The sequence below is a fragment of the Rhinopithecus roxellana genome, chromosome 11, assembly GCF_007565055.1.
Source record: "Rhinopithecus roxellana isolate Shanxi Qingling chromosome 11, ASM756505v1, whole genome shotgun sequence".
NCBI classification, from domain to species: domain Eukaryota; kingdom Metazoa; phylum Chordata; class Mammalia; order Primates; family Cercopithecidae; genus Rhinopithecus; species Rhinopithecus roxellana.
This window is the reverse complement of record NC_044559.1, coordinates 21,794,469-21,820,521: the sequence shown is the minus strand read 5'-3', so window position 1 is coordinate 21,820,521 and position 26,053 is coordinate 21,794,469. Positions and strand designations below refer to the sequence as shown.

Below are 26,053 nucleotides of genomic sequence, written 5' to 3'. Positions count from 1 at the left end.
ACCACGAATGCCGATGCTTTTCCAGGCTCCTTTCCCAGTTGGAATTTGGGAGCCACTGGTGTCACCCTAGGTGCCCAAGAGACAGAGTCCCACGTGGGGTGGTGTAACTCTGCATTCCCCAAGCCTTCTGGCCAGGTGAACCAGTGAACCTGAGTAATGCCTACACTAGTGTCATCTTAGTGTGTTTATTTAAATTGCCTTTATTTTTAAAAACTTAAACATGTATTTCAAAAATACATTTTCCTGTGCTACAATGGATGGAAAACCAGCATTCCTAGGTATAGACGGGAGATTCTGGAAAAACACATACAATGAAACAGTGCCATGAAGTTCAACAAGAGATCAAGGCAAGTTCTAGCAAGATTCTAAGCCTGGGTCAGATTTACTCTTGGTCAAACAAACAAATGACATCAGCCAGCGTTTGACAGATGTTAACAGCACAGGAGCCCCAGATGGAGATTTTTCCCCTTGACCCAATGTGTAATGAAAGAGAACTGTAAGGAAAGAACCTTCTCATGACGGGATTCAATGCCACTCAATTGTGTCCGCCCAGCACGTGTTTACACGACCCGCTCTCTGGGAACCACCGATCTTCTTCAGGTGAAGCCTTGGATAAAGAATCCGCAGACCAGGCCGGGCACGGTGGCTCACGGCTGCAATCCCAGCACTTTGGGAGACCCAGGTGGGTGGATCACGAGGTCAGGAGATCAAGACCATCCTGGCTAACACGGTGAAACCCCGTCTCTACTAAAAAATAAAAAAAAATTAGCTAGGCATGGTGGCGGGCACCTGTAGTCCCAGCTACCTGGGAGGCTGAGGTAGGAGAATGACGTGAACCTGGGATGCAGAGCTGGCAGTGGGCTGAGATCGTGCCACTGCACTCCAGCCTGGGCGACAGAGTGAGGCTCCGTCTCAAAAAAAAAAAAAAAGAATCTGCAGACCCTTGGTTCAAATCCAAGCCTAGCCACAAGCAAGCTCTGAGGTCTCAACTGTTTCCTCTGAAAAATGGAAACAAAGCCACCTACCCTACTTACCCCTAGAGTTACTCTGAGATAATAGACGAGAAAAGTGCTTTGAAAAGGATAGGCCAGGTGTGATGGCTCATGCCTGTAATCCTGGCACTTTGGGAGGCCGAGGTGGGCAAATTGCTTGAGTCTAGGTGTTCAAGACCAGCCTGGAAAACATGGTGAAACCTTGTCTCTACTAAAAACGTATTCTAAAAAATTTAGCTGGGCATAGTGGTGCACACCTGTAGTCCCAGCTACTAGGGGGCTGAGGTGGGAGGATCACTTGAGCCCAGGAGGTCATAGCTGCAGTGAGCCGTGATTGTGCCACTGCACTCTATCCTGGGCGACAGAGTGAGACCAAGTCTCAAAAAAAAAAAAAAAGAAAAAAGTCTCCAGGCTATAGCCTGGTGGGGGCAGAATGGTTACTATTCCAAGCAATTTCAGAAACCCGATGGACTCCTAACTATCCCCTGATAGAACTTACTGCCTAAACTGGATGGTAGCCCATCCCTGTCCATCAGAGAAAAGGAAAGGAAGGTGAATATGCCCCTTGACAATTTTCTTTCACAGTTGGTCTTTCCCAATAGTCACATGGGTTTCAAATATGATCCTCATGTTACAGATACGGAAACTGAGGAGCAGAATGGCCACATGCTGGCCACAGAGTAGCTATTCAGTGGCAGATTTGAAGCCTTTCTTGGGGCCTGGGGCAAGTGCCCTCTATCTTGCTTTTTGACTGCACATTCAGCAGGGTTCAGAAGCCCCCAAATGTGTTGATATCTTTGATTCATTGCTATATCCAGGTCCCATACTTCGAAGCTACCAACTTTGTGATGCTACCCTGACTCCCCTGCCAGCCAGCGTTCTGCTCTCCTAACTCACGGCTCCCCCATCACCTTGACCTTAGGTTTGGATTGGCCAGTCCCCCAGCTAGATCAAGAGCTCTCTGAGGACATAGGCTGAGTCTTGCTCATCTTGGCATCCTGTCAAGCTCAGACTCTCTGAAGCCCAACTCCTGGGGTCAGTGCAGGATCAGCACCGGGCATCTTCTCTCCAGCTGTCTTCCTGCCGGCCCCTGCAACTTCTGCTCTGCAAGAATCCTGTGCGGTGACTCAGCCCCTGGGCAATGTTCCTTCCTCCAGTTCCCCACTTTGGGGAAATGCCTTTGACCCACAGCAAGCACCTCTAGCTTACCCAGGAGGACCTGCCTTCAAGGACCCAAGGCACAGAGGTTTTTGTTGCTTGTTGCATAATTTGCCCAGGAACATCCAATGAGCTAATACTTCCAGTCCTGAGAGCTCATGTAGTCTGCTTGGATACCTGACCTGGCCATTTCCATCTGGGCCTCTCCCTTTACAGGAATGGAAGATCAAAGCTCAGGGAGGCCCCACAGGCTAATCACCAGGAACAGGCCCACATTCCTGGAGGAATGCAGCCCACTGCAAACTCTTAGTCCTGTGTTCACGCCCTCCTCCTACCTCAGCCTCCCGAGTAGCTGGGACTACTACACTAGCAGCACCTCCCAAGCCCATTTAAGGCAGCCACCCAGGTTGTCTGCAGGCCTCTACTGGGAATCTTGGTGGCACTGCCTCTCATCCAGGGACCACAAACAAAGTCCTCTTAGGTGCAACTCGGGGCACTGGAATGGGCAGCCCCAGAGACCTGTTCTCCCCAACTCCCAGAGGACGGTGGGGAGAGAGCTATACCAAAAATAGCTCCCCAACCAGGGCACAAGCCTCCAGTGGATTCACCAAGAGGCAGCAGAGTGCACAGGGGAGAACGGTGGATGACCTGAACCCTCTGGCCCTTGGCTTTCTTATCTGTAAAATAGGCATCACGATACCCATACTTTACAGGGCAGTGGTGATCATTATAAGAAAAAAGGTGTTTCGTTCCCTGCCTGACATATAGGAGGTGCTTCAATAACCTCTTTCTTGCCTTTCTCATCCGTTTCATCGGTTTCTGATATTAAGTCCCCAGAAAGCAGCAAATGGGTCTAACTTGAGCCCTAAATCCCCTTGTTCTGGGATAGCCATCCTGGGGCCTCAGCTAGGTTTGTGGTGACCTAGGATTAGGTTCTCTCACTGAGCGCCTTCCTGCCCCATTCCCTTCCTGTCTCTTTTACCTCTGGGAACCATCTTGTCTTCCTGGTTCCCAAGAATTGGTCTAGTACAGATCCCACCCCAATCCAAGGAGAAAAGTCCACACTAAAACCAGATACTCCCCTAGTCCAGATACCCCCCAAGCCTGGCCCAGACCAGGTTTCTCATTCTAGAGACTTGCTACAGTTACAGTGACTGGCCAGGCCGTGGTGACTGATACCCATGAGTACCAGTGAGTGGTACAGCTCTTCCCACACTGACCTGTCAATCTCTGGTGCCTCCCACCCCCAGCACCCACAGGGGAACGGCCTGCAGAGTCAACCACCTTGTCCCACAACCAACCAGCAACCACAGTTCCCTCAGCTGGTCAGAGTGGGCAATTATCTGCATCCCCTGTAGACTGTGCTCCATAGAGATGGGGATCACATCTTTTCTGTTCACCTCTGTGCATCAGTACCTGGCACACAGCAGGAGAAAAAAGCTGGGGAACGAGTGAATTGCATGAACAAACGTCTGATCTCTAGTTCCTGACTATACACTTGCTTGGTTGCTGGGTTCTGGTTTTCTCTACTCTGAATAAGGCCCAGCCTTTGATCAATATCCTACCACCATTTAACAGGAAGATCCCACTACCTGAGCGCAGAGAGATGGGTAGAAAGCTGGAGGAAGTCACTGACCTGGCCTGCCTGCCATACCCCCATCTCCCAGCCTCCATGGGGTCCTCCAACCACCTCTTGGGGGGCCCTTGCAGGGAGGCCTCTATGGGGAGGTCTAGACGGAGTCAGATAATATAGGAGTCAGTGGGGCATGGAGGTAGGGGATGGCTGTGAGTATTCTGCCCCTTTAAATATACCCTGGCTGTGGCAGGCCAGGATACCCCCGCTGAGTCCCAGCTGTCAGCCGTGAGGAGCCACAGCTTCACTCCCCAGGAAGGGGGCAATATTGCAATATCATGGCATCAGCTCCAGCTCCCCAGCTCTGGCATGGCCCTTAGATTGGATTTGGATGTCTCCATCTCTCAAATCTCACTGTCCTGTCTCTGGGTCAGAGTTCCTGCCTAACCTGGCTATGATTCCACTCAGCCCCTTACCCTGGAACCACTTCTAGAATGGATTTTCTCCTTCAAGGGCCTTGAGGTGGTAGGATGATCTCTTGGGGGTGGAGAGACCAGGGTGTGGAGGGCAGGTCAGGCCCCTGAGGTCCAAATCCTCCTCTCACCTGGCACATAAGCACCAACAAGATGCTCTAGCTCCACTGAACGCAGAGGCCCTTTAAATCCAAGGAGGCAAGTTTGTGTCTGGTTGTGCAGTGAGGCCTGGGACATGGAGCCTCACTTGGTGCTTGCACTTGGTGCTTGGAAACAGAAGAATAGGGTTAAATACTCCCAAGGGAGCCAGCAAGACAGGAACCCTGGATGCTCATTCTCCCCATGCAAAGCCCAGATGCTGAGGTAACTGTCCTTTCTCTCCTACAAAGAACAGCCAGTTAAAATCCCACCCTGTGGGCAGTAAGGTTCAAGCCACCCCTGGTTCTGCTCCAGTTATCAATGCCGGGGAAAGCACGCCCCGCATAATGCCAGTGCTCCAGAGCAGCCTTGTTCATGCCCAAGCAGGAAAGAGTCAATCAGGTGCTTGCCCAGGAGGCGCTGGTTAAGGCAGGGGGAGGGGAGGAGAAGAGGGTGCCCCAGGGGCGGGTTAGAGCCCTGAGGGATGAGAATCTCCTGTTCTCTTATCTTCAGGAGCTGGCTAAGGTCTGCTCCAATATGCTGAGCCATTTCTTTGCCATCCCCACCCGACTTCCTTCCCACCCACATATCCACGCAGAAAAGATGCATGGCAAGCACGCAGGGAATGCCAGGACACGGGCTGGTGGGCACGACACAGGTGAGGCAGTGAGAAGGTCCCAGGTAGACAAGGAAGAGTCTGGGACAGTGCACACAAGGAGAAATGGGGCAGTAAAAGGGTCAGGCAAATCCCTACCCCGATACCAGTGGGGGTCAGGGGAGCCCTCCAATGTTTGGCTTTGGAGACCCCTGCACCAAGCCTCTCTTTACAAGCGCCAGAGCTATTGCTTTCATGGATCTTGTTTAACTTGAGAAGGACGGGGGAGGGGGCCAAGGAAAACTGCATTCTTCCCCATCAAAGCCAAGAGTCTAAAGTAATACTTCTGGTTGTAACTGATCCTGGCCTGTTTGTGATTACGGGCCCTTTGCTTGCTTTCTGGCAGGGCGGCCCTGGAACCCCGCAGCCCAGCCGACAGGGAGAGACACCCTCGCTCACTTGGATAATCTTGTCCTCATCTGACATAACCAAAAACGTCCATCAGCCTCTCTGCTTTCAGCAGTTCTCCAGGGCAACTCTTCAAAACATTACTTTATTTTAAAAAGGAGGGGAAGCCACCCCAAACTCCTATCATGAAATTCCATGACATTCATCATATTCTTTCTGTTCCCGGCACTGTCCTAAAAACCACGAAAAGCACCAGCTGGCCCACTGGCTATTGCAAATTACAAGATCAGATCATCTTTTGCTTCTGCCCTACCTCCTACCCTTTTGTTAGGGGGGACAACACACATCCCCCTTGCACGCACATGCACACCCTTTTGCTGCCATAGTACAGAAGTGGCTCAGGGAAGTTCGAGACTATTTCTCAGCTGTTCCTTCTCCAGAAATTTAACCTGTGATGTATTTGGCTTCACAAAGCCCATTCCAAAGGTGTTCAGGAGTCCACGATCCCTGTGATCATCATTGCGAACCCAAGGACGTTTGTAGCCAGTGACCCATTTGGCTGTGGGGGAGAGCTGGCTGAAGGCTTGCCAACATGGTCAAATTCCCCTTGCCTGCTCCCTCTGAGCTGAAACTGGCTTGTTTTCAGGTCCCTAGGGGTAAGAGGGAATCTTAGGAGCTCCAGAACTACAGAGATAAAGTTGGCTTCTTGCCCAGCTTGGTAACAGCACAATGGTCAGGGGAATGGGGTGGCTTGGTGTCTGGAAAGCAACCATGGCCACTGTCTCCACTCCTAATCACCCTTCCATGCTGTGGATGAGCAAAGCTGTGCTCAGAGAGGTGGAGTGGCTTGCCTGAGGTCACTTGGTTGTTTGATAACTGAGCTTAGAGTCTGGGTTGACCAAGCTCCTCTTACGCAAAGCCTGGCCTTCCTCCCACGATGGCACGCCACTGCTCTGCCCATTAACATGACACTCTGAGCACCATGCCAAGTGGCTATTCCTTGACCCAATGCCTCGAGCAAGAAGTGAGTGTCTAGAACTGGCAGAAAGCCCCACCAGCGCACAGAAAGGTCATTTGGCCAAACCAAGCATGGGAGACTCAAGTAGCCAATGCTTCAGGTGCTGGCTTGCGGTCTCAAGTGCAAGACCCCAAGCCCTGTATCCTCGCCACACCTGCACGCTACCCCTGATCACAGCAGCTCAAGATCCTGCTGTAATCAAAAGATGGTGAGCACGCTGAGCAGAGAGAAGGCTGGGGCCTGTGAGAATGCCACTTAAAAGTACAGAAAACAAAAGAGAGACATCATGTCCAGAAACACCAAAGCTGGATGCCTGGCCAACCTCAACAGCGACCTCACCCCCTTCCTGGGGGAAGGGAGGAACACAAGCGGCTGAGGAGGCAGAGCCTCTGGACCTGACAGGGGACTCACAGCCAGCTGTAGGGCAGCCCCACCTTCCCTGGAGCGCACCATGCCTCCTTCCCAGCCTGACGCCAGCCCCCAGAAGCTTTGCTAGATGGGGAAGTCTGCATTCTCCAGTTGGGGCATGTGAAGCTGATCTTGCGGGGAGAGGAGAGGGGAGTTAGAATAACAAGGCTCTTTAAATGCACAGGGGTGGTGCCTTTGCCTGGCTCCAGGCTCCAGCCCTAGTAACAGGCTGAAGGGTCCAGGCCAGGTGAGCAGCAGCTCAGCAGTGGCAGCAGCTGGAGAGCCCTGCTTCCCTTCCTCCCCTCACCTGGCACCTGCTACATCACTCCAGGCCTCCTGGGACCTCACAGACAGCCACCACTGCACCAGCAGCCCACAGATGTGCCACAGCCCTGCCTCAAACTCACTACGATGCTGGCCACGTGGCTTCACTTTTCCAGGTCTCCACTCTCCCTCAGCCCCTCAGCACAGTGGGGAAGAACAGAGGAAAAGCTTTCTTTGTCTATATTTAAGGCCCTTCAAAGCCCTTGACCAGCTCCTCTAGCTTCTCTCAGGCAGCCCCCAGGCACTGTGGCTGGATCATACCTGTCCACTTCACCCTCCACACCTCTGCATGAATCATTCAGGTTTACTCTGCTTGGAGCACCTTCCTCCTTCAGCTTTTCCATCCACCTGGGGCCTGCCCCTTGTTCAAGGCCTACCTTCTTCAGAAGTCTTCCTCCACCCACCCAATCCAGGCCCTGTCCCTGTCTCTGAGCAAGCTTGACAATATTCATGAAAGCTCACAGTACCCAGAGCAGACTATGCCATCCTTCTGAGTCCTGTCTCCAGGCTTCAGCCACACCTTGCTTTCTGCCTTGCACACTGTAGGTGCAGAGTGAAAATGACTGACTCACTACATCTGGGCTTTTTACCTTGCAGGCAAAGAGACAGTCCTAGGATGCTGTTACCTTCAGCAATGGGAAGACAGGGATAGCTGCCTCTTGTCCACGTGCATCCTAGTGTTGGGCATGCCACAGGGCACACAGTAGGTGCTCATGTTTGTTGACTGAATGAGCAAACCACATCCTGTGGAAGCAGCCCCTGCATGTAGGATTTCACTGAGGGCTGAGATGTGATGAATGCTGGGGTAGGGGTGCAGAAAGAGAGAGGGTGGCAGGTGACAGGTCTTCCTTAGGGGGCGTGTGTTTGGGGGGGCGGCCAGGATGGGTCTGCATAGTGAAAAGAAGAAGGCAGTGTAGGCTGCAGCGCTGACCAGCACCACCCTCACACCCTTGGTGCTGCCCACCAGATAAGCAGACTGACCCACCCACGCAGACCAGCCCCTCCCCAGGGACCTGGTGAGCCAAAGGTGGGAACGCTCATGCAACTCTCTTGTGGGAAAATGAGTCAACATGCTTCTCTTTCCTTTCAGATTCCCTGTGACCTGCTGCCCCTGGCCTTTCTCCTGCCCCAGTGGGGCTTTAGCACAACTGACCGCTGCTTTCCTGCTCTCTGTGGCCGGGGAACTCAGGTGGTGAAGCATTCTGCAGTTTGGCTTTGCAAAGAAGTGAAATCTACAATGCAAGCATCCAGATCTCCAAACCCCGGTCAGATGGCAATGACTGAAGCTCATGCCCCACCTCCCAGCTGTGCAACCTTGGGGCAAGTCACTTCACCCCTCTGGGCTTCAACTTCCTCCTTGGAAAGACAGAATGCCAACATTCATCCTGCCTCTTGCCAAGATGTTTTATAGACTGCATGGTTTTATATCTTGTAAAACATAAAAATACTGTGATTCAGAAAGAGATCACCTTTTAAAAAGTCAAAAATTCCCCCCTCTTAGCTAGCACAAGCAGGCATCTCTCCAGGTGGCCTTGACCTCCTCAATAACCCTCCTGGCAGGAATGTGGGAGAACAGAACATGCAGGCTTCTGGCCACTGTCCTTAGAGCTTTCCAGGACATGGGGATCCCAGGGCAGCCTGTGGCACTGCCAACGGGCCCTGTCACGAGAGGAGAGAGGGATCTGCTATCGCACACCAGTCTCAAAACCCACCCACAGTTCACTCGCTTTACGGACAGTCCTTGGCAGACTTACTCTGAGTTTGGCCTTTGCTCATTTCCCATGGTGCTCCTGGGCCACTTCCCCACAATCTGATCCAATAAAAACTCTGGGGAGGCAAATGAACTTTAGCCTGAGCCTGAGAGATGCCCAGCTAAAAAGGGGAGTGTGGAGCTGGGGCTGAGAGAGTTGGATGAAACAAAACCAATGATAATCATACACAGCATATTTCAGAGGGAAATGAACTCAGGGGTTCTATGAGCCAGAAGTTTCCCTTGGTTTCCTGGGATTCCACAGCTCAGCTCCCAGGACGGGGAGCCCTGCTGAGCCCTGGCTCCCCCAGACTTTGCAGGCCATCTGGGTAAACTGGGTCACCCCAGCTACGCCCCCACAGTGAGGCCAGGATTCTAGGTGAGCACTGGAAACCCAGAGGATGAGGTTATGGAATCTGAAAAAATGCTGAAAGGGCCGAGGGCAGCCGTCCCCCACTCCCACCAGAACAATTACAGAAAACCCAACTGCTGAAGGGTGTAATATCACACGGCCACAGGATAAGCTGGGGAGAGAATGAGGAAGGGGCATTTTCCCAACCCAAATTCCCCAAGGTCTTGAAAAATTATACTCCCCAGAAAGTGTTTGCTTTACACTTTGCCGAAATCTGTTATGTAACAGTGGAGAAAATGTGTGGGGTGATCTTTTTCCCTGCACTTCAGCCGGGGAGGAGGGTGAGAGACCTGTCATTTCTACTGGGGACAAAGGCACTGTCTGTGTGTTGGGGGCAGGCAGAGGGTCTCCAGGGCTACCCGCTCACAGGGTACCTGTGCAAAGGTACACCTGAGTCAGAAGAGGCAAGACACCTCTGTCAGTTCCGCTGCAGGGCTCCAAGTAGACATGCAGTGACAACTATACCTAGAATAACACTCCTTGGCCTGGCACCGGTCTCTGCCCTTGCTCACTCCTACCCTCCCAGAACCAGTGAGCCTTCTGCTGTTTCCTGCATTCACCCAGGCCCACCTGTCCCCAGCTTTAACAACACCTCAATGGCATCTTTCCTGACCACACCCCCACCCCCTCCCTGCTGCTGACCTCTCCACAGTGCCTGCTTGTTTCCTGACTTGTGCTTGTCAACACCTAGAATTACTTCCTTGGTTTACTTGTTACATGTCTCTTCACGATATTTGAGCCCCATGAGGGCTTTGTTGGCCTCTGTCACTTCTGGATCCCAGCCTAACACTTAGTCAGCTCATACAGATTTACTGATGACCGACCAACCAGCCATTGGAAGACTGGCTTCACAGGCCCCTTGGTGTTCAAACTTGGAAAAATAACATTTTGGAGATGCTCACGGGATCAGTCAGTAGAAACCTGTTTGTCCCCCAAAGGGAAGGCGGCCAGGTGTTGCCCTGAGGCTACAACTGGGGTGAGCAGCGGTTGTCACTCTGGCACTTCTGTGGGACTTCCAGGGCTGCATACCACACCAAGGCCACCACTGACCCATATATATTGCTGAGAAATAACTATTTAAGGAAAATGGCCTTGGAGGAGTTTGGGACACAAGAGGTCCACAGAGCCAATAGGTCCACAGAGTCAGAGTCAGGCCACAGCAACTGGACACTAGGCATGTCCAACCTGGGCAGGGTGACAGTGTGGTGGAGGGAGCACCCCCATGCTCACTGCCCCACCTGCCTGCCTGGCAGCTAGCTCCACGCAAGTGGTTGGCAGCACTTGGCATTGACAAGCCCTTGGATGCCTCCCTGACAATAGGCCCTGCAGATCCAGCTGGAGGAAAGCACTATTTGCAGAGCCGCCTAGCCCCTGCCACACCTGTGCCTGCCACCCTCCTCCCCACACAGCCCGGAGGGCTTGCCTCAAAGCTCACTCTTCTCAGGGAGCTCTCCTGCTCACCAGCTTCCCGAGGCCCTATCCTCCCACCTCCTACTGCCCAGCTCCCACTTTTCTTCTGCTTGGGGCACCTAGATGCCTGCTGTGCAGTCACAGCCCCACCACGTCCCATACTCTTCACTCTGCCTGTCTAATCCTTTCATTCTCCCAGCCCTGCTCAATGCCTCTGACTCCTCCAGGAAGCCTTCTCGACTATGCTTGTCTTCACCCCCCACACTTCAGCTCTGCACCATGCAACAGGGCTACTGAGGGACCATCAGTGTGGGGCTGTCACGAAAGCCCCTGATCCCATGAGGCCACCAATGGGACCCTGACTTCTGTCGCCAACCCTTTTTCCTGCTGGACTCTGTTGATTAGGCTGGGACAAGGATAGCTGCCCAAGCAAGAACTCCAGGGGAGTGAGTCTGGCCCCAGAACGGGTTGTCCTGGTCTCACTACCTGACAGTAAACCCTCTGCCACTATAGCCACCTCACAGACCCTCAGGACTGACAGTCCTCAGAAACCACCAAGTCAGTTCTATGACCAGAAATCGAGGCCACAAGAGAGAAACTGGCCCCCTGCAGGCTCCAGGGTTGATCTGTGGCAGAGCGGCCCCAGTCAGTGGTCTTACTAGTGGCTGTCACTTATTGAGCACCCACTGTGTGCCAGGCCCTGCATGAAGCACTAAATTCTTTTTGTGTTTATTATTATTATTTTTTATTTTTTTGTAGAGACAGGTCCTTGTTATGTTGCCCGGGCTGGGCTCGAACTCCTGGCCTCAAGTTACCCTCCCACCTCAACATCCCAAAGTTTTGGGATTACACGCATGAGCCACCATTCCTGGCCCTGAGTTCCTTATGAATTAGCATATACCAACCCCATAGCTGTGGGTACAATTATCCCCATTTTACAGGTAAGGAAACTGATGCTGAGAGGACCCAAGAAACTTTCCCAGGATCACCACAGGAAGTAACCAAATCAAGATGAAAAGCAGGCTTCTCTAACGCGAAGTCCATGTTCCTAACTGCTAGGCAATCCTGCAATCTCAATTGCAACATAATCTTGATCCCGGAGTGAATAAAGCTGAGCGGAAGGGCCCGAGGCTGGGCTAGCATGCCTGCCTCTGCTCCTGGCTTTATCCTCCCCGGCCCTTGCCCCTCCAGCCAGCTCTGTGAAGTGGGTAACAGCTGTACACTAGAGATCGTCTTGGGCCAAAAGGGACTCTGCTGATGAGACTGATATAGCAAGAACACACACACAGGCTGCACTCCAAGAGAAGAGCTGTTGGTGCACAAGGCTTTCTGATGGCTAGGACAGGACCTCGTGGGCAAGGCACCACCTCTGTGGCACCACATCTAAATGAAGACTGGTTCACTGGAGCCAGCATTCTACTGTTGTAGAAATAAGTATGTTAGTTCAGTTAGCCACAATGCAGACTACAATAAACCTGCCCTTCTAGAAACAGCCTAGCCTATCTTTGTTGGGACACTTCTTTTCCAGGAGCAGGCGAATGTGGAAGTCTGAATTATAATAATAATCAGGTGGTTACACAGTAAGCACAGAATCTAAGCAAGATGTAGAAGACACACATAAAATCCATTTAAGACAATGCAGGCTGAACGCGGTGGCTCACACCTGTAATCCCAGCACTTTGGGAGGCCGAGGCGGGTGGATCATTTGAGGCCAGGAGTTCAAGACCAGCTTGACTAACATGAAGAAACCCATCTCTACTGAAAACACAAAAATCAGGCAGGCATGGTGGTGCATGCCTGTAATCCCATTTACACGGGAGGCTGAGGAAGGAGAATCACTTGAACCTGCGAGAGGCAGAGGTTGCAGTGAGCTGAGATTTGCACCACTGCACTCTGGCCTGGGTGACAGAGCAAGATCCTATCTCAAAAAAATAAAAAATAAAAAATAAAAAAATAAAAAAAAAAAAGCAACGTCTGTAAGGCTATCCCAGGCTCACAATACAGTATATCAGAATAAGCACATCAATTAGACTCTAAGCTCCATAAAGGCAGGAACCTCATGGATGTATACACAATTAGCACAAAGTATTCAAGTATTCAAGAACTGAAATAAATGAGTGAATAAATAAACCACTCCTACATAGAGGGTATTTCATCCTTACAGAAAGCCCATGTGGTATGTATCACTACCCACTCTTAACCATCAGAAAACGAATTGATTTCTACTTATATCACACAGTATAGACTTAGATCTTAAACCCAGTATTGGAATTCTGGATTCTTCACCCTCCCCACCACATGCACAGGTACTGAACAAGTAAAATGGCTGCAGCCACCATGTTTTTGGGTAACTTTTCTTAAAAACCTGCCCACCAACAGCCTCTGCTGAAGAGGTTGGTTAGGTAACCATGTTTATACGCTGTGATGTATCTCTGGGACACAGCCTATTGGACCAGGGCTGGACACCCGATCTAACATTTGCCAATCCATTGCTGGTGAGGAAACAATCAGATTCAAACTTTGAATTCTGAACTCAGAGAACCAGAGGTTAAACTCAGTTGTTGGGAGAGATCTCAACCGAAAAGTCATGCAAGTCTGGTCCTGAGAAACCAATGCCACTCAAATAAGCTGCTGTCATGGTCGGGCGAGAGGAGAAGGCAGGCTGATCTGCAGTTGAAGAGCACAGCTGTGCTTTAAATCTGCATGGTAGCTGGGTGCGGTGGCTCACGACTGTGATCCCAGCACTTTGGGAGGCCGAGGTGGGTGGATCACCTGAGGTCAGGAGTTTGAGACCAGCCTGGTCAACATAGTAAAACCCTGTCTCTACTAAAAATACAAAAATAGCCACCTGTGGCAGATGCCTGTAATCCCAACTCCTTGGGAGGCTAAGGCAGGAGAATCGCTTGACCCAGGAGGTGGAGGTTGCAGTGAGCTGAGATCATGCCACTGCACTCCAGCCTGGGCAACAAGAGTGAAACTCCATCTAAAAAAAAAAAAAAAAAAAAATCCACATGGTAAGAAAGAGAGACAGAGAAGCTGCTTTGGCTTGTGCTGACTTTTGGTTCCCAGTCCCAATCCCCTAAGGCTGATTTACTTCTCACCCCTGGGTTTGGTGAGATTTTCCTTTATTGCTTCAATAATCTCTTGAGAAAGTCTGAGTGAATTTCTGTCCTCCACTCACAACTCAACTGGGACTAAAGCATTGACCCTAGAGGGGAGTAAAAATTCTCAAATTCTTCCCAAGGTTTGGTTTTCTCACTTGTAAAAAAAAATTATGGACCAGGAGCTCAAAATTCTTTGCTTCCATGGAAGTATAAGAACTCCCAATGTATTATGCTGGTGCAGGAAGTACGCAAAGACTCAGAGAAGAAAGGTGAGGCAGGAAAAATTTTGTTGACTCATCTGCCCACTTCTTCCCCTCGCCTGCAGTCCTGAGAAGAAGGAAACAATCCTAGGAAGTTGGATGCAGCTTTGCTCAATGTAGAAATCAGAGTGACCAGGACCCTGATGTCATCACGCTGCCAGAAATTATGCCTGCTAGAGAGGGAAGCCAATGCAGTATTTGAGGCAAATGAATGTCCTCAAGAGGACATTCTTTAAAACCTGCCCACCAACTTATGCACTGCTGCTTATGTCAAGGGTAGAGGGGTTTCCAAAGACAAAGTAACAATGGCAGCTGCATGCCCTGGTATGGCTTGCTTGGTGGCAAAGCTACCAAAGCTGAATCTTTCTGCTCTATGTGTTCCTGTTGATCAATGGAGAAAGAGTCCTTTTCTGATCTGGCCCTAGGCCCACTGGTTGATCACAAAAGCTTTCCTTAAAGCTACTTAAGTCCCACTTTGGGTTTCTTTGACTCCTGTTCTCTGGAATAGGTTTGTCCTCAGTCCTAAGTATACATCACCTTCCTCAGATCCTCTCAGCTGTTTCCTGTCCTCAAGTTCAATGGATCAATGAACAATATGAATTCCCACTAGCTGGAAGGATGGATGCAGAGACAACCTTCCCCACAGATGTTCCAGGGAGCTCTGCAGCTATCTCACCCAGCCTGCATCTCTCCTCAACCTACAGCATCGCCAACTTGGGCTTCCACCCTTCCCACCCGGGATGGGTCCATTCTCAGCCTCCCTGCATGGCCTCTGTTGAGGGGAGAGATCTTAGCTCTTGGAATCTAAGGCAATTACTTAGCCTCTTAGCCTATTACTTCAGCCACAAATTGGTGAAACTGCCTTCTATTGCATGGTGTTATTCCATGATATCCCAATAGAATGATGTGTGTGAAGCATGTGGCCTGCCACTTGGTGTTTACTGACTCAGAATCACCTTCCATGCACATCTCTCTTTAGACCAATGAGAGCACAGAGGGGCTCTGATGAGCAGGCAGAGTCAGAGGCGGCTGGGTCCCCCTGTGGACACTCTACTTGAAGCAATCCTAGCCAAGTGAGAGGACACTGGCAGAGTCCTGGCACCCTGTGGGCAAGGCAAGGCCCGGGGAGGTGGGGATGGTGCTGGCTGGGGCCACTGCCCAATAATGCAAATGGAAATGCCTCAACACACCCACCATGTCCCAAGGTCAAAGACTTCACATTGGGTCTTTGTTCCTGAGTTCAAAAGCCTCACTCACCACTCCTTCCAAAGCCAGCTTGCAGGACGCACAAGACGCCTCCTCTCCCCCACCGTCAGGCCTCCAGCTTCCCTGAGCTGGGAAACCACCCTCCCAGAGATCTGCAGCTTGGCTCTCTTCCTTTCTCCCCTCCACCCACTTCATTTCTCTGGTTAGGCTGGTTGTATACTCCAGGCCTCCTGGTAGATAGCAACAGATGGGTTTGAAGAGGCAGGCACAGCAGTCCAGGTCCTGTGCAAACATCTGCAGCTGAGCAGCTGTCTCCACCAAGGGTAAAGATACCAAACTCCTAGAAGTAGAAAAGCCACGTTCAGGGAAGCTCTTTCTATCCGACACCTAGGGTCCCACCAAGTTTCCCAGCCATGGAGTTCAGACCTGAGAGAGAGCTCAGGGAGGTTATTTGCTCCAGCCCCTGCTTCCAAACAGCCAGAAGGTCATCTTCATTTTATGGAAAGAATAACTGAGGCCCAGAGAAGTTAAGGGACGTGAAGCCCCCAAGCAGGTAGTGGCAGGTAGAATGTGGCTTCTAAGAACAGTAGCTCCCTCACACGGTCTGCATACCAGACTGGCCTGCTCTGGCCACAGGTGGCCGTCGGGAGCTGGGGTGCCTGGGCCACCTCTAACAGCCATCGGCAGCTCCTCAGGAGAGCAGGCATCTCCCCCTTTGTCAAGGCTCCTTCCCCCAATCCTAGGACTCCAGTGTCCCAGGGTCCTATAGATGGGACAGGAGGGGAGAGGGCACACACGCCCTGGGAATCCTGGAGTCTTCCAGCAGGATGACTTCCTCTTGTGTGCTGTCTCATCTTCAGCCATCCTGGCCAGTGGCTGGCAGCCCCCAAAGACATGTGGGTTCACTACCTCCTGCTGCTCGAGGGTTAAAAAGCTATGGTGTGACAGGCAGGCCTGGTGGGAGAACCGTTGGTTCCTGCAGAACTTCCCTAGCCAGAAGTTCTGAGAAGAACCAACCATCTTTCCTGATGCAACCCCCTCACCTGAGGTCTCCCATGTCACCATTAGAGATCCATTACTTTGGGTCCTCAGGTGCTGGGGGTTTCCAGAGTCAGACCCCCATGACATTGCCAGCTTCCTTTGGGGGAAGGGAGGTGGTGCCATGAACATGACAAAGGCTGAGGACAAAGCTGCCCAGGGAGGAGCCCAGTGTGGGCACCTGGGACGAAGGGTTGAGGCCTCACAGCAGGGACATGGCTCTGCCAGGGAGGACTGTCGCTGCTGACCACCTTGGTGATGACTCCAGGCACAAGGGCAGACACAGCCTGACCTGAGAGGGGAACAGGCACTTCGAAGACCTCAGAGCAGGAGGGCCACAAGTCAGGCCCTATGTGCATATCACAGCCCTGTTCCCCAGAGCCACCGGTGGCAGGAGCCTGCACCCACCTCCCCCAGGAGGCCCACTGGGATTTCCTCAGCATCCCCACAGCTCCTGGCCACCTGGAGGCACAGGGTTCTGCTTCGGATCTCAGGAGACTCGCTTCCCCGCAACCTCCCTGTGACTTGGTTTTGTCTCTACAGAGCAGGCACTGCCGTCCTAAGCATGCTTTGTCTTTCCTTTGGGGTTTAAACACTGGCAAGGCACAGAGTGGGACTAGGAGAGGAGAACAGGTTCCTGCCCTCTGGAAGTATCCACCAAACACCATTCAGAGAGGCTCTGAGCACAGGGGCCTTCCCTGCAGCAAACTGAAACTGAAACAAAACACCCCAGAAACCCATGCAAGCCCTGGGAGGCTGTGGGCTGATGGATGTCCTGGGCTCGAGTCCCATCCCTGGCTCTGCTGGGGGCCGAACAGGCCTGGACTGACAGGCTTGGGCTCTCCTCTCTTCACCTGCTACGACTCCTGCTGCCAGGGACACCAAGGTACCTTTGCACCCTCCGTGGCACCCTGAGAACCAGCTGCCCTGGGCAGCTGTCAGCGCGGCCCCTGTCAGTCTGGGACCTTGCCCGGCCTGGGCTGGGCCTGGCTGCATCCCCCTCACTGCGCTTGCTTTCCAGGTCCTGGGGCCTCCAGCTCGGCAGGGGGCAGTCAGCTCCTCAACCAGACCCCAGCCAACGCCCACAGGCCTGGCCCTTCCTCAGACAACACGCCAGGGACCTGGAAACCCTGGACCCCACCTTGACAGCAGGGCCTGCCTTCCCCATCAGCTGTCCTGCCCCTGCCTGGACCCTGGCTCAGAATATGGCGTATGGAGGATGCTGTTGTTGGGCATCTCTGAGCTGAGAGCACCCTGCCCCACGGGCCTCTGAGGGCATGGGGACCCCAGCAGGGCTGGCCACTTATTCCTGCGCTGTGCCTGAACTTGCATTAACACAGGCTGTTTAATTACCCCGAGCAAGGGAGACATTCTTCCACCACCAGGCAAACTGCTGGCCTGCAGCCCAAACCAACAGGGGGAAACTTCAACCGCCTCGGCCCTCTCTCTGCCAGATGGAAATAACGTATAGCTGCAGCGGTGGGGGAGGAGGGAGGAACAAAAACCAGCTTGGCCAGGGGGCCAGACCGGAACCCCAGTGGACGGCCAGCGGCCAGGGCACTCACCGCTTTCGTTCTTCTCGATGACATCCACCACCTCCCCGGCCTGGAGGCTCAGCTCCGAGTTCTCCTGCTTCTTATAGTTGGACACCACCACGTACTGTTCCAGGATCATGGGCTCGGCGGTGGCGTCGGCACCTGGCGAGGGCAGAAAGCACGCGGTGAGCCAGCGGCCGGCCATGGCCCCGCGGCCGGGGCGCCCCCTGTCCATCGGCCTCCTCGGGGGTGGCTGCTCTGTTGCCAGCGCCGCTCCCAGGGGCAGCCGGCAGCCGGGGCTCGCAGCTCACAGGGCGCCAAGGACAGGCCATATAGCAAGGCCCCACACCGGCCCGCTGCACCGCGGGGTCCGGGGGACATGGGGAGCCAGGGGGCCGGGGAGGGGACGGGCAGGAGGAGGAGGAGGAACGAGAGAGGCAGAGCGGAGGCGGAGGCGGAGGCGGAGGCCAAGGAAGCTCAGGAAGAAGCCTTGTGCTGCGATGAGTTAGTCACAGCCCGGCATGAGGGAGCCTGCGGGGAGGCCTGGGGCCCACGGGGTCTCTCCGGCCTCCCTCTCGGGCCGGCAGGGGCATCGAGAAGGGCGGCGAGCCAGCGGGTGGGCGGCCCATGAGGGCTGAGGCCAGAGGCAAAGGAAAGGCAAGCAGGAGGCTCCAGCCTCTGCCCCCAACCCCTGCAAACCCGAGAGAAAAGGCAGCCCTGCTCCCTCGGGCGGGAGAGGGAGAGGAGAGAGCGGGAGAGAGCTTCTCCGCGGCCCAGGCCCAGGCGAGGAGTCAAGAGGGTTTGAGGCCGCCAATCACTGGGGTTTACTCGCAACCCTTAAATAGAAACACATGAGACCCATCGAATGAGGAGCCGGGGGTGGAGGCAGGGGAGGGGGAGGAGGCCCAGACTGTTTACTTGAAACCCAAGAAGAAAGTCCCCGCGCCAGCGGCTGGCGAGCCCAGCCCGCCCCCCGCCAACTTTTCTTCAAGTTCGCTCCGTTCCTACCCCTGGGACTCACCCAGGCGCTGCCACTGAGCCCAGGCCGGGTGCAGTCGGACCAGCCTCAGCCCTGCCCCCAGCCCTGCTTCCAGAGAGGGCCCTCTGGCTGCAGAGACTGACTCAGTTTCTCTCTGCCTTTCAGCGCCGGGGCTTGTGGTCAGGCCCCTGGCAGTTTGAGGGGCTTGAGGGGTCAAAAGCTGGGTGCAGCAGAGGGAGGGCAGGCGGACTCCCAGGAGCAAGCAGCTTCTCTGTTCTCCTCAGCCACCGGACCAGCGCGACATTCACTAAGCAGGCACCAGGCAGGAAGGCAGACAGGCTGGGTGCTCTCTTAGCTTCCTAGCTGTATGGCATTGGATGCTGCTTAAACCTCTGCACTTCAGCTCTTCCCATCACCATTATTAGGGTGGGGGTGGGGATAAGACACTTAAAATATGATGTGCTTTTAGCTAGGAGTGAAAAGGATCCACTAATCAGAGATGGACTAGTCACCTCCTACAGGAAGCCTTTTCAGACCACCCCCAGCCCAAAGGGAATTCCTAGTACTTTTTTTTTTTTTTTTTTTTTTTTTGAGACAGGGTCTCTCTTTGTTGCCCAGGCTGAAGTGCAGTGGTGCAATCATGTCTCACTGCAGCCTTGACCTCCTGGGTTCAAGCAATCCTCCCACCTCAGCCTCCCATGTAGCTGGGACCAAAGGCACACACCACCATACCCGGCTAATTTTTTAATTTTTTGTAGAGATGAGGTCTCACTTTGTTGCCCAGGCTGGTCTTGAACTCCTGGGCTCAAGTGATCCTCCTGTCTCGGCCTCTCAAAGTGCTGGGACTTTAGGCATGAGCCACTGGGACTGGTATAAACTATATGTCTGCCAATTTCCTTGAAGGCTAGGGGGCTTCATGTCACTAGCCTGGCTACAAAAATTGCTGAGGGTCTCCAAGCTCCACACAGCCCCCTTGATGCCTCAGCCTACAGCCACATTTCCCACACGCGTGAGTTTGATTTGGCAAATGTGATGTGCCAGGCACATTAACTGCCCCATTTCATGCCCACAACATCCCCCTTATCTTTCCATTTCACACAAGACTAACCAGACGCCCCTCTAGAGCAGGCAAGAGACGACTCCAGCTCCCACAGCTGCTATGAAGAGCATCACATTCATTCAGTATGATTTTGTTCAGGCCCAAGCCCATCTGTCTTTCCATTGCAGAGTAACTGCCTCTGATTTGTTTCCATCAGTCTGGTTCTTCTAGCACAGTAATCCTCAACTTGGTAGCACAGAATCACCCAGAGAGCTTTTTAAAAGTACTGATGCTGGGCTCCAGAGAGACAAGTTTCTTTGGTCTGGGACTCAGGCATGAGTAGTTTTTGGACATCCCCTCTGTGTCCCTATGGTGCGTGTGTGCACCCTGGAGCAAGAAACACTACTTAGATCTTTGGGGTCCTTCTGTCAGGGGAGGCTCCCTCCAACCTAGGGGAGACGGCAATGGCCACGGAACTCTAGGAAATTCCAAGGGGAGGCCTCCTTCTAGGGAAAGAAACCCACTGCCCCCAGCAGTTTTCTCCCATGAGGTGTGGGCCCTGCAGGGCCATCTCAGCCCTTTGGAGAAGCGGAAGGGACCCTGCACAGCTGAGTGTGCCACATACATTCGCACGTGCACAGTCCCGAGCAGCCCTGCTAAAGCAGGGATTATATTTCAGGCAGAAATGCAACCAACAGCCGGGCAGCAGGGCCTGCCCCGCCTCTGTACTTAGGCATGCCAGCTTCTGTGCCTGCCCCTGCCAGCTGGGCAGAGGCAGTGCCGGGTGCTGCACTGACGGACTACCTCCCACTGTGCCCCTAGGGGCACGGCAGTGCCTGTTCCATGCCTGGAGCCTCTGTGGCCAACAGCACTTCTTAAGTGCACCCGGCACAAAAATGGCCATCCCTGCCCTATGAGAAACAGGGCCTCCTTTCCCAGTGTGGGGGTACTGGATGAGAAGAGTGGGAAAGAAAGGCTCCGGCAGCAAACAGAAGAACAGAGAGTTCTGTGGCATGTTAGAGAGCCCGCAAGGCCTGAGTGTGCCCAGATCATAGCAGTAGCACAGCAAGCCTTCATCAGTGCTGGCTGGGAGGCCCCGACAGCATGTAGCTGCCTTGTCCAATCCTCAGAGCAACCCCGTGCAGTAGGTCCTGTGATGGCCGCATTTTACGCATGGGCAAAGCAAGCCTTGTGAGGGTAAGTGAATTCCCTAAGGTCACACAGCTGGGATTGAACCCAAGCTCACCTGACACCACTGCTGTGATCTTAACTTCCACACTGTATGTGGCCTACAATGGGCCACTGGCACCTGGTCCCCAGGGAAGGGCCCATTACATCCCAGATACCTGGGACACAGCTGCTGCTTAATAAAGACTAGAGTATGGCTTTCTTTCTCTTTTTTTTTTTTTTTTTTTTTTTTTGAGACAGAGTCTTGCTCTGTTGCCCAGGCTGGAGTGCAGTGGCACAATCTTGGCTCACTGCAACCTCCGCCCCCCGGGTTCAAGCAATTCTCCAGCCTCAGCCTCCTGAGTAGCTAGGATTACAGGTGCCCGCCACCGTACCTGGCTAAATTTTTTTTGTATTTTTAGTAGAGATGGAGTTTTACCATGTTGGCCAGGCTGGTCTTGAACTCCTGAGCTGAAGTGATCTGCCCGCCTCGGCCTCCCAAAGTGCTGGGATTACAGGCATGTGCCACCATGCCTGGCCTAGAGTATGGGTTTCCAGTTGACTCTTGCCACCTCTACTGACCAGACCACGGTGCCTGTTGGGTGGCAGGCACTCAGTAAGTGTGAAATGAACCAGTGAAACGCGTGAACTGGCAGAAAGATGAACAGAGGGACTCGCTGGTTTGTGGAGTCAATATGAATACCTCGACTCTGATATGGAAATATAGGAAAATGAGACAGCCAAACTTGAAGGGAGAAAGGGAGACGGGGAAATCGAGGTAAGGAGGAGCAAGGAGCCCCAGCTTTGTGGCCAGAAGATGCTTGGAGGACGAGCAGGAGGTGCTGGGGAGTGGACAGACATCAGCTCATTTTAATCCAACCCAAGAAAATGTGAGGCAGCGTTTCAAAGTTGAGTTAAATCCACAGCCCCACACCCCTTCCCCCAACCATTTTCCTGGAAAATTGGCCTGAGCTTTCTGAAGGGCTGACTCTCTGGGACACAGGTAGAAAAGTTAAGGAAACGTTCTCTAGGTATTGGAAAGCACAGACAGGCTTTGGCCCCTCTCAGGAGCTGCTCCAAAGGCTGTGGGATGGACACACAGACACTCTGTCCTTCTGACTGCCCTTCCCTCCCCCTGCACAGGCAGGCTCCCAGCTCTTCCCTGTGGCAGCTGCCTCTTAGGGTGTTCCCTGGCCAGGGCAGCCGGGCGGGCGGGAGCTGCGAGCAGGTATCCAGATGAGAAACCACTTGCAGGCCAGGCAGGCAGTGGGCGATGATGTCATCCCACAGAGGCCACTCTGGATCCCCTTCCAGCCAAGGCCTGCAGAACTGGGGGCTGGAGGAGTCTGCCTGAGTGGGGAGGGGGCAGTGGAGGGAGCCTGGTGTCTTTAGATGAGGAGTGCTTGGCAGGAGCATGGAGGAGGAGTGTACCTCTTCTAGACAGCAGAGCCTCTCCTGGGTTGGAAGGGGCCTTTGCATGAGTCTCATCCAGGGATGGACCCTTATGCTTTATTACAGAGCCCCTAGTTGGACCTGCTGGGGTCCCGGGGGTCCCCTGGACCCCTGCCCCACCCTTGCCTCACATCTGCATTCCTTTAACTACCACCTGGATGGAACTCTGGCTGCCAACTTAAACTTCTCAACTGGGCTTTTGCCAGTCACTCCCATGCTCCAACGCCTTCCATGGCTCCCTGGTGCCTATAGAATAAAGGCCAAATTCAAGCCCAGTCTTTCTTGCCAATCTGATCTCCCCAAGTTCCTTGACCCCCGTCCCCCACACCACCATTCCCTACATCACTCATGATTCAACACACATGTATTGAGCACCCACTAGACGCCAACACCCAACACCACTGCTCCATGCAGCTTCTTACTTTCCAAGTCTTTGCGCTAGCTGCTGCCCCCTGCTCGAATGCTTTCCCTTCTTTCTACCAATTCCAATTTCCCAGTTCTCCCCAAGCATCTCTGCCCTCCAGAAGGCTCCTGATCACTCTTGTTCCCTCTCTTCTGTTCCCTCCTGAACTTTATGTTGGGCATTGCTCCCCAACCAAGAGTCTCTCGACACCCTAGGACTAGTGCCACAGGACATGACATGGGACATAGTAATTACCTGAAATTCATGATGGAAATGCTTAGAATTAGAATCTAAAGATCTGAGGTCCAGGCCTGCTTTGCCCTTACTAGCTCTGAGATCCTGGGGAGGACACATAACCTCTCTTGAGTTTTAGCTTCATCTGGAAACAGGAACAATTAGCAGTTCCTACCTCACGGGAATTGTTCTAAGCGTGGAATGAAGTGACGGGGCTTCAAGTACTATGGAAACCACAGATGTTCATTTTAAAGCAAACGGAGGGAATGGGAGATCTGGGGAGCAGCAAAGGTGGTTCCTTTGTGGGCTCAGAACCAGCAGGCAGCTCGGTGCCAGGGCTGCAGGTGCCAGGAGAAGGGTGGGGAAGGGAGGCCTGGGGTTGTGTCCCTGCAACATGCCCCTCCCAGACCCCACCTTCAGCAGGCAATGGGTACTTGCCAGCTGGACTGAGAGGCAGCTCAGAGCCCCCTAGGCCTACTCGGGAGGGATGCCAGGCTAAGCAACCTGAGGCCCCTGATCTATAAGGATCTCCAGCATCAGCCCTTACCTCTGAGTTTCCTGTCTCATATCTCAAAGAACCCTCCAACACTGCAGCTGGAGAAACAAAGGCCCAGAGAGACTTTGGCCCTGGACTCGCAGTCTGGCTGGGTTTTCCCCCAGCCCACACTGCCTCCCCTGGGCCTCTTGCTCCAAACAGCTGGGACCATCTTGAGACATGGTTAAGTGTCCTCCCCAGGGTCACAGAGCTAGTAAGACCCTGTGCTGGCCTCCACCCCAGGCTCCCCATGACTCCCCAACCCTGGGCATCCTATAAAAGTCCCTCTAGCCCCTTACAACTGGTTCCTCCTAGGCTGGACTGGGACTGCTGGCCCCTCCGCTATACGTTTGGTGAATAAAATGTATTGCTGTGGGCCAAGTGGGCTCTGGCTCACTGGCGCATGGAGAGGGGAAAAAGGGACAGGAGCCCAGTGATTAGCTCAGGCCCAGGCCCTCGTCACAGGAAACTCCAGAAGGACGATTGCAACGCCCTCCGACCCACTGCCTTCTCTTCTCCTCTGGACTCCTCCCAACACATTCACCTCCCATTCCCCGCCCACAGCTGCAGCAGGAGGGGCTGAGCTTTGGGCTCTAAACCCTGGGGCTGGCTCAGCCCCACCACCCCACTCAGTTCCCACCCTTCTGCTTTGTCCCCTATTCCCCCAGCTTGAACCTCTGCTCTCAGGTTTGGAGCTAGAGGGTCAGGGTGTGTAACAGTCTCAAAAACGGAGGGGCCCCATAGAAGACCCTTCTGGAAATTCCATCCCTCCTCCGACCATCTCCATCCAGAAGCTGAGAACCCTGCTGTCCAGGATTCTCTGCCATGGTCCCGTAAGACCAAAGGCTGAAGGCAAGTCCCTGACTCCTGCCCAGCTCCTCCCAGACACAGACCAAGGCCCTAGTCCCTGAAGGCCATCTCAGCCAGGCAGGCCAAGCTCTGGATTGCTGGGCATGGGGGCTGCGACCCATCTTCAGTGAGTCACAGACCTGCCCCACCCCCTGCCCCAAATCTCCAGCTCCCCAGTGAGATCGCTGGAAATGAGGCATGGGTGCCAGGGTCCTCTGCTCTCAGCCTCAGTTTACTTGCCTGAAGTGAGATGAACTGTCTTTGGCTTGGCTCTCTCACTGGAATGGCCAATTGAGATAAGGCTGAAGACGGCGAAAGCCCCACCACTGCCTGAGCCCTTTCTGTGTGCCAGGCTCCCCACGAGGTGGGATGGCTTCCCCTTAAGGAGGTTACACACCCCACCCAAGACAGCATAGCCAGGACGTAGCAGAGCTAGAATTCAAACCCACACAGCCTGGGTCCAGAGCACATGTGCTTACACGCTGAGCTACGTGGTCATCACTCAGCAAAGGGCCCCGCGTTCGGATCTGACCGGGGAGGCAGAGGGCACAGCAAGTGGAAGACCCCCTGCCATGCTGGCAAACAGCTGCTGCACATCACAGGGAAGTATACGCAGGGCCTGAAGGCACCGGCTCCTGTGCACATGGGCCTGGAACACACATGCTCACACACATGCACGTACGCTGGGCAGTACCTGTCACGTCCTTCTTGGGTGACTCAGCCCAGCTGGACAGCCACACTTCCGAGTCCCCGAGAGCAAGCGGCAGCAGGAGAAGAAAACCAGAGAGAGAACAGTTAGGCAGGCAGGAGGTCCACAGCGAGTGGCTGCAGGCGCTGCGCTTGGCCGGCCACAGGCGGAAGGCGGAGGAGGGAGGAGAGTGATTTCCTGGCCCTGGGCTGGCTGTTGGGCGTGGGCCCGTGTGATTACAGAGGCGCTGGGACACAGCCGGCTGGGACAGGGATAATGAGGTGTCCGCCGAAATGCAGGACTCCTCTGGAGCACAGAGAATCCTACACGATCCTCCCTGGAATGGGGCCTGTGGTTATCACAGCCCTGTACAAGGCAGCCTGACCCTTCCTTTCTGGCCATGTGGGTGGCTGGGTCCCACGGGGCCTGGTGGTTGCAAGGATCCTCAAAGGCCAACGGGCTCAGTGGCCTGGACCCAGAACCTCAAATGTCAGGGTTGGAGCGCCCAGGACCCATCTCTAGGCCTGGGGGCACCACACCCACTGGACCCTGATGTGTCATCTAGCCCTTCCTGCAGCCCCACCCACTGAGGAAGACAGATTGGCCCCAGCAGAGCAGAGAGAACATTGTTTTAGGGAGTCTCGCTCCCCAACCCCAATGCAGAAGGACAGGGACCTTGAGTGACCAGAAGAGATGAGGGCTCTACTCCAGGCTCAGACAGTGGTGTCCAATCTGAGCCTCAGTTTCCTCACCTGTGAAATGGGATTTAGCGTTGTCTTCCTGCCAAGAGGAAGGAGCAAAATCAAAGCAGCACAAAGAACATATGATTGACATGTGACACCATTAACATCTGAATGAGGCAGAAAGCTCTTGGTCTAATCAATGGTTTGTGCATTTCTAGAATA

The 26,053-nt window shown here is 53.7% G+C and overlaps 1 protein-coding gene across 6 annotated transcripts in view; it reads right to left on the bottom strand.

Annotated features, from left to right (window-relative positions):
• The window catches only part of SH3PXD2A (SH3 and PX domains 2A), a 259,285-nt gene that overhangs the window by 47,087 nt on the left and 186,145 nt on the right, over positions 1-26,053 (bottom strand). For 3 of the 6 annotated variants that reach the window (XM_030940379.1, XM_030940380.1, XM_030940381.1), the window contains one exon: positions 17,833-17,964. In XM_030940379.1, the coding sequence (XP_030796239.1) occupies positions 17,833-17,964 (132 nt within the window). Of the gene's footprint in view, positions 1-17,832; positions 17,965-18,501; positions 18,595-25,154; positions 25,316-26,053 lie in introns of those variants that run through there. The other 3 variants (XM_030940384.1, XM_030940382.1, XM_030940383.1) reach the window with 3 other exon arrangements.